This window comes from Callionymus lyra, chromosome 1, assembly GCF_982586985.1.
Source record: "Callionymus lyra chromosome 1, fCalLyr1.hap1.1, whole genome shotgun sequence".
NCBI classification, from domain to species: Eukaryota; Metazoa; Chordata; class Actinopteri; order Syngnathiformes; family Callionymidae; genus Callionymus; species Callionymus lyra.
Genome location: NC_141818.1, coordinates 37,263,006 through 37,271,884, shown reverse-complemented (window position 1 = coordinate 37,271,884; position 8,879 = coordinate 37,263,006). Strand labels below are relative to the sequence as shown.

The following is an 8,879-nucleotide window of genomic DNA, read 5'->3' as shown; positions in this document are numbered from 1 at the left end:
ACAAAAAAAAGAGGAATGAAGGTTAAACCGTGTTTCAAGGTCATCGTCTTAATCTGTTGTAGACGCCGACGTACTTTCTATTTCTGTTTTGATCTCACGTAAAACGAGTCTAACTAGGGGTCATTTTGGGCTAACAATAACACATCAAGTCGGGTCAAAGGTCAAGCTGGAGTCTGGAGAGGACACACTCTTTTGCCCTCTTGATCAAACACACACTTCCTGAGCAAGCACAGAGCACTTACCTGCAGACCGTCATTTTCGGAGCGTTTAAAAAGCAATACTATGCTGACTTCTGGTAAATAAATAAATAGAATATTAGAGACACAAACATTTTATTAGCAGTGGTGACACGAACATGTTTGTAGTGCAAATGAAAACAGACATTTCCTGGTCATCTAACACTCACATTACTTCCAGTAGAGCGTCAAGTGTCTATGGAAAAGGTGGAAGAAAAAAAAGAAAAAAAAAAAGTATAAATATTGCGCATACTTCTGGATCATTGTAAGGGGAAAGAGCGCCCCCTGTCGATCTCATTCAGACGCACTAGAACAACATGGCTTCAGTGCAGTATCAGTGCTTGTCTTCATTAAAACCTTTTTTATATATCAATGTAAAAACTATTCGCTGACATTATGATTCAGTTTTTCAAACCTACTGTGCGAATATTCAAATTCAGATTACAGACACACGGACAGTGCAACAAGAATAGTTTTTTTTCCTTCCGAAGATTCACTCAAATCTTCATATTGGGGTCACAGGAGTTCTGAGTCGCGGGACTTTTCTTCTTCGCCACGCGGCGACGGATCTAAGCGGCCACATGTCCGATCAGGTAGATGTTGTCGTACAGGTGTCCGACGAAGTCGTCGGATATGTTGTGGGCCGCTCGGCGAGTGTTCCTTATAAACTCCCTCTTGGACATCTTGTTCTTGACGTGAGGACTGGACAGATCGATGGACAGCAGGATGAGACTGTAGCACAGCACATAGACAGCATCTGCAGGGGGAAGGGTTCAGTCAGTGGATGATAGAGGAGTTCGGGATTATAATCCCATAGACGGGTGAAAATTAATTCCGTATTAGTCCATGAGAATTTATCAGGAAAATAATACTCTGATCTAATAACCACTCGTTTTAAGAGTTCTCTGTAACACGCAAGTAAAGCATCAGTAAATTGTCGCTATATAATCCGTTATGCATGGACATTATATGTCAGTTACATGTGAGCGTCATGTCTGTATAGCTTCAGTTATGGTTCAGTATTAAATCAGTTAAATAACCAGCAACATGTCAGTAAATCATCATTAACTTGAAAGTAACATATCAGTCAAGTTAGCTTCAGTAAAGCATCAGTAAAACACCAGCCATTCTTCATTAAATAACCAGCAACATGTCAGTAAATCATTATTAACTTGAAAGTAACATATCAGTCAAGTTAGCTTCAGTAAAGCATCAGTAAAACACCAGCCATTCTTCATTAAATAACCAGCAACATGTCTGTAAATCAAGATGTCAGTAACATCTCAGTTAAGCATCTGTGAAGCTTCAATAACGGGGCAGTACTGAGTCAGTAACACATCAGTTATAAATCAGTAATATGGCAGTTACATGTCTGTAACAGGACAGTTACATATCAGTGATGTATCAGGAATTCCTCGATAACGCATAAGAAACTAATAACTGAAATGATCGTGTCTGTTGTATGTAATTCAAAAGTCAATACAATGTACGTTATGTCGGAAGTTATTCTTTGATATTCTTCTCGTTTATTGACAAAAAGCTTTCAATGTGGAAGATATTCATCTTGTTATCACTTAAGAGTTTAATCTATTTTAAATCTAATTTCACTCATTTTCTACTCACCCTCATGTCGACCAAGGGTTGTGATTATTTTCAAAGTAATCTGTTCCTTTTTAGAGTTATAGACAAAAATGTTGGTTAATTTTAATGTAGCGACTGGAGCTCAGTTGTCTTCGTCTTCATCAAAAGATACTTAAAAACATCCAAAATCCGTACTGCTCATCTGTAACCATCTTGTATTGAAGCCTTGTCATCAGGAATTGTTCCTGAAAAACTTAAATAAGTCTATATTTTAAGTTTAGACTAAACTCTAACAAGATACAGATTATATTACTCTGAAAATATTTCCCAATCCTTAGTCGACATGAGGGCGAGTAGAAAAAGAGCGAATTTGAATTTTGGTCGAACCATCACTTTAAGAAAACGAAAGTTTTCTCGACTCTCTATATTCTGAACATTAAAATCTGTGCGTCAGTACCTGGGCTGAGACCAAGCTCGCGGACAAGATCGGGGTTGCAGGTGCAAAACCTGTTGCTGAATTTAGTGATCAGAGTCTCCAGATACTCTCCGCGTTCTTCTGGCGCGTGGATGTGTCTGAAGAAATCCCGAAGTGCGTTGGGTAGAAACTGGTTGCTGAAGTTGTGTAGCTTCACCAACTCGTCCAAAACGTCCCGTCTGAAGACAAGTCAAGGAAATCATTGAAGTCAATAAGGCTTCATGAAACTGCGAGTTTCTTCACGTGTACCTTTCGTCCAGGTAGATCCTGAGCATCTTCCAGTTGAGACGTCTTGTATAAAATATAAACTTGGCCAGTTCGCCCGGATGGTCCACGAGTATCCCTTTACTCATGAAGTAATTGACGCCCTGCACAAACAAGTCAGTCCACCAGACTCTTCGGAGGTCACTAGACTAAAAACATCTCACCTCCTCGGGATTAGCGTTGAACGTCAAACTGCCCTCGTCTAGTTGCAGATAAAGTTTTCGGAAAGAGAACCCCAGCGGGAGCCTCCTCCTGTAGATGGAGCAGTGACCCCACGTGGACTTGCACAGACTGCAGGGACGGACATGCAGGGGTTACACCCACTGTTTGATCGCTACGACCATCGTGGTAACGACTCACCCCTGCCAGAGATATTCATCCTTCCCCAGGTCCTGCCATACACAGCCGGCGAGGCACAGGTCAGTCGCGTTCAGGTACGAGAGGATCGTGATGCCCAACTCTGGTGGAAGCATCTGCAGATCGATGAAGCCATTTTGTTCTTTCCCTGTAGTACAGGACAAATAGTTGTGATTAATCCAAGACAAGTGGCTCAACTCAACAACCAACTATTGTCTTTACAGTTTTAAATCAAGTGTTTTTTCATTAAATAGGAATCAAAATCAGGCCTTTTTCTCAATTTTACTTATTTATTCTCCCCATATAAACTTAAACACAAACATATTACTACAAGGAACTTAAAGTTACTGAGTGACTTTTACAAGAAGTAACTAGTAATGTAACTAAGTTTCTATTTTAAAGTAACTTACCCAGTGCTGTTCATGCGTAACAGATTATTTACCATCACTGAAGTGCTACTGCGACATGCTACTAGTGGTGGTTATAGGCAACAATCTGCAGTAACAAGGATATATTTGTAGTATTGTCGAGTACTTGACTCTGGTGCTGCAGAAGTTACAGACCACATGACTCATGATAAAGTCGTAACTGCTTTCATGTTTTAAAACCAAAAAATGTTCAAACATCAGCTTTAAAAGCTGTGGAAGTCAACTGTATCCTCTCGTCCTTAGTCATTGCTGGGAATCTCGAATTATTTTATTGTAGAGGACGTAATAACTATAGCGGATGAAAGTTAAATTGAAAATATTCGCATTTTAACCATAGATTTTTAAATATTATCATTCATACTATATAATAATTGTATATGTACACAATTAATTACGATTACAAATGTGTGCGTTTTCCTGTGTGCGTCTTTTTACCTGCTCCTCGTGCCCTCAGTAAATGGTAGATATCATTGCTAGAACAGTGTTGATGAGCTCTTCTGTGAGAGTATCCATCCCTGCCTGAAACAAAAAATACACATTTAGTGACATGAACTGACCAGTTTACACATAAATAAATAATTAACCACACAGATTAATTTCCAGCATAAGAGATAGTGATGTACTCAAGTTATTCTTTACCTGGATCCTAGAAACAACAATTCTTATCCCGACCAACCTAAATAAGCTCCGAACCCCAACGCAATAAATTCCTGTACTCTAGATGTTTTATTCAAGGCCAACCTTGCTTTGGTTGTCCGCTCTCAGTCAAACAGTCTGCCAGCTCATCCTGAAGCTGCTGCTGCTGTCTGGGAGGTAATCTCCACAGGGCTTGACCCATCTGCGGTGAGGGAACAGAAAAGATCATCATTAGCCGAGACGCACACGTATGAAAGATGCAATAAGATAAACAACAGTTTCATGATTTGTTTTGAGAAAGTTGTTATTAGTTAGTAAGTAAGTAAGTAAGTAAGTAAGTAAGTTATATTTATTTATATAGCGCTTTTCCAGACCAGGGTCACAAAGCGCTTAGACAATCAAAAACAATACTCAAAAAAGTACATACTTTAAAGATCAAGATAATACTGAGAACAACACAGGAGTTCGAGAAATTCAAGGAAAAGCCTGAACAAATAGAAACGTCTTAAGGTGTTTCTTAAAGGAGTCAGTAGACTCCATCAAGCGCAAAAGGGTTACGTTTATTAGGGTTACGTTTTAAAATGGTTAATAAAGAATTAAGTTCTTATTAGGGTTATGTATTGGGAAAAATCTGGCGATTCAATATGTATATCAATAAGATATATTAGGATACAGTAGTAAAATCGTCTATATATTAGTAGTACAATCTAGTATTTGACTCTCGTGTTAAATAACCTACAGACCACATGTCTTGATAAAGTCGTAACTGCTTTCATTTGTTTTGAAACCAAATATGTCCAAACATCAGTTTTAAAAGCTGCCGGAGTCCACTGTATCCTCTCATCCTCAGTCATTGCTGGTATCTCTTTGAATTTCAATTGTTCCTTTAGATGTAAAGGACATAATGACTGCAGACATCTAGTGGCCATTTGGACAAACACCCTGAATATTTAAATTCAAATTGTAAACAAGAAATACAATTATTATATTTTATACACACTACAGTAAAACTGTAAATTCACTATGACGAAAATAAAATGAGATTTTAAGTACAGTGGTGTTTACAGCATAAAGAAATAGATATTTACGATAGAAATATACAGAATATATTTTTCATTTGTAATTGTTAATAATAATACAAGTTTAAAAACACAATGTCTCAACTTGTTTGAGAAAACAGGCAGAAAAACACGACAGGCCTGTTTGTGGTATTTTTATGGTGCTGTTGTTGAGATTACACTTTACACATCATTCTTAAGACTGGCTGTTTTATTCTGGGCTTCGATTGGGGGTGCGTGCTATGATACGAGCCTTTGCATAAGGTCAAGAGGTGAGGGACGACCTCTCCACGCTGCTAGACTTGATATTTAGTGAAATATTTTATATTTTACAATCAATTTTTTTGTATATGGTTGTTATGATCAGGTGGCCATGATTGCAACTGACCAGTGACCATCTTGGATAAGAGTTGAAGAGTGGATTAGAAATGAATGCTGTGTTTGTCCCACAGAAAAAAAAGGCTCAGTGCATCAGAGAATAAAATGATAAGCGATAATGATAATCTGTCGAAATCAGAAAACTTTATTGCCAGTGTTGCTAATTATAAACTTGCTTTAAGAGACAAACAATAAATACTGTTTATTCTGAACAATATGTGTCAATGTAGAATAATAGTCAATTTAATTTATAGGCTACAAATTTTCAACTTATTGTGGAGTCCATGGTCGCCTCCTCCATCACCATGTGGCACTCTGCTGCAACAGCTACAGACAAGAACAGACTGCAGTGGATTTTGTTCTGCTGAGAAGGCGATTGGCTGCTTTCTTCCATCGCTGCAGGAACTAAACGTCACCAGGACATCGAGGTATGCAAGCAGGATCGTAGCTGACCCCTCTTACCCGGGTCACCCCCCTGTTCCAACTGCTGTCATTCGGCAGGAAACTGAAATCGATACGGACCAGAACTTCCCGGTTTAACTCTTTCTATCCATCTGCTGTCCGGATCATGAACAATATTGTGTTAAATTCAATTTTATTTTATTTTTATTTATATATATTTTTAATTAATTATTATTTTTTATATGCCAGTGTAAAGTAATGTAAGTAAGTAAGTCATTTTTACTTGTATAGTGCTTTTCCAGACCAGGGTCACAAAGCACTTAAACAATCAAAACAATATTCAATAAAGTATATATTTTAAAGATGAAGATAAAACTGATAACACAACAGGAGTTCCAGAAAATCAAGGAAAAGCCTGAACAAATACAAACGTCTTAAGATGTTTCTTAAAGGAGTCAGTAGATCCATCAAGCGCAAAGAGAAAAAGAAAGATTTCTCTCCTCTGGTCCTAAACCGTGTGCGAGGAACCATCAGTAGATTCTGATCCACAGACCTCAGAGCCCGAGCTGGGGTGTAAGGCTGGATCAGATCAGTGATGTAAGGAGGAGTCTGACCATGAATAGATCTGAAAGTAAGAACCAGAATTCTAAAGTTGATCCTGAAAGAAACTGGAAGCCAGTGAAGAGTTGTATTTAAATGTATTGTACTTGATGTTTTTATTGTATTCAATCGTCTTTATTTCATCCCTATTGTTTAATTTCTATATTCTCTGATGCCAAAACAACAAATTCCTGTCTTGTGTTTACAACACTGGCAATACAAGTTTATGATTCTAAATAAAAGCTTGGCTATCTTCCCAACATGGTTCCAGTTTTATTAAATGTATTATCTTAAATACGTGTTTTTAAAAAAAAACCAGCAGCTCGTTTTTAACTCCGCTAGTGCTCAGAGAATAGTGACTCTTTATTGAGGATACAATGGATGTTGAAAACAACACAAGAATACGACCAGAGTTCGCTTCCGGTTCAAAGGTGACCATTGCGAGGCTAACAGTGTCATCCTGCGCCAACGACGCACAATAATGGCGTAACTTACCTGAGTTTAATAAATCCTCTGGAAAGCTGAGCCGCGCGCAAGGATCGCTATCTTGAGCAGAAACCACCATCCAGCTGTCATGTCACCTGCCTGGACACGAACACGAAGAATAGTTGGTTAAACGAGGTCGTGTGTCTTTGTTGTTGTCATGTGTTTATGTTTTTTTACCTTCTGCCTCCAAACTGTCAGACGTCCGACGACTTCCCACCGAGCAACACAGCGTTACGTGATACGTTACGTAAAGTACACGTGATCTGCGAGCGCCAATAGAATTCACCCGTCCAACGTGGTTGACGCGCAGTAGCGCGATGGCGCCATCTGGTGGCTGACGATTCAAATCACATCGAAAGCTAAATAAAACGACGGGTGTGCGTTTCATTTGGACACGAGGTTCCATGTTGATTCATTTATTACAAATTACACAAATACAGGTAAAAAACAAAAAGGCCATCTTTTTTTCCTAATGTTGTTTTACGTTTGGAGGGTAAAGTTCATCTACCTATCTATCTATCTATCTATGGGCTTATATTTGTCTTAAAAATAATAATAATTAAGTTATTCACAGATAGTAAGAAAGTAGAAAGTAATTGTTAAAGCGCTTTGTGACCCTGGTCTAGAAATAACAATCAAAAACAATACACAGTTAAAATATATACTTTCAAAGGCCAAGACGCATAAGACAAACTTAGTTAATTGTTTTGTTATCAACAATTGTATATTTAATATTTGTCACTTATATTTTGGCATTTGGAAATGAGTTCGAATTTGTAAATATATATTTTTTTATACATTTGCAAGGAAAAAATACATTTGTAAAACTGAAAATTGAGTTTGTAAAATTAAATTCAGATTTGTGGATAGGTCATTACACGCATTTATGGCTGAAACATTCTGGTGTTGTGTTTATTTTAATCTGCAAGAAGTATTTCAGTCACCCACGGCAAACGCTAATGTCTTTATAGCTTTTTTTAACAAAACAGAGCGATTTGAGGAGAACTTTTACATCACAAAGTCAATTATATCAACAAAAATACACGTGACTTTGTGACCCAATGGAATGTGGCCGGTCTACCTGTGACGACACCTCAAACAGACTGAACCGTGTCCCATGAGACTTTTTAAAGTGATAATAATAATAATAAATATTTAAAAAGTCTTCATTTTCTACTGGTAACAGCTATTCATTTGGCAATTGTTGTTCGCGACTGACGATTACAATTCATAGTTACAAGTGCATTCTTTTAGTGAAACACATTTCCACACATCAGCATGGGCCGTTAAAAGTCAGGTGTGTCGTCAGACCAGGAAGTGACTGAAATTTATCCGATTGACAAAGATATTTGTGGTATTTTTGTTTATATAAATGTTGATTGTGTGGTAGAAGGTGTCCTTCAATCGCCCGGTTGAAGATCTGTTCACTTAGAAAAACGTTTTTAATAAAAGAGGTTCGCATTTCAGTCAGTATCAGTACTCAGCAGTAATCAGTGATAAGAGAAAAAGATCCTCCCATGATGCAACACTAATAGACTCATTATTTACTAATTTATTCCTCGTGCTTTTAGGCTGTTTTATTCTGAGTTTGGGGGCAGGAGTGAAATGAAAAAATTATGATATTCCATGTTCATCTTTGTATCCTTTGTCCTTGTTATTATTCTTTGATCTATGTTCCTTATCTTTAGATTTAGATTGTGTCATGTTGTATTTTCTTTTTATTGTTTGCTGGAAAAACGATTTCCTGAAGGAGACCTCCAGAGGAATCAATAAAGTTTATCTAAATCGATTTCATTGTATGACGTCATCACGCAGGAAGTTTCCAGACCAAAAGGACGGACTGAATAATTACTTTAAAATGACAAAATACACAAAGCTTTTTCAGATTAAAAAGAAAAAAACTTTTGGCTTCACAAACACAGCCACAGCCACTAGATGGCAGTGTTGTGGTAGGAATAGACAAGCGTAGACAAGAAAC

General features: G+C 37.6%; 1 protein-coding gene across 1 annotated transcript; it reads right to left on the bottom strand.

The window, feature by feature from the left end:
- Positions 1–315: 315 nt before the first annotated feature.
- On the bottom strand, positions 316–7,137 carry fbxo8 (F-box protein 8). The gene is made up of 9 exons (XM_087806272.1): positions 7,079–7,137; positions 6,911–7,000; positions 4,083–4,179; positions 3,777–3,860; positions 2,917–3,061; positions 2,721–2,847; positions 2,542–2,660; positions 2,275–2,471; positions 316–993 (listed from the first exon to the last, which is right to left on the bottom strand). The coding sequence occupies exons 3-9, from the start codon at positions 4,177–4,179 to the stop codon at positions 806–808; spliced, it is 957 nt and encodes a 318-aa protein (XP_087662398.1). The 5' UTR covers positions 6,911–7,000; positions 7,079–7,137; the 3' UTR covers positions 316–805.
- Positions 7,138–8,879: the final 1,742 nt, after the last annotated feature.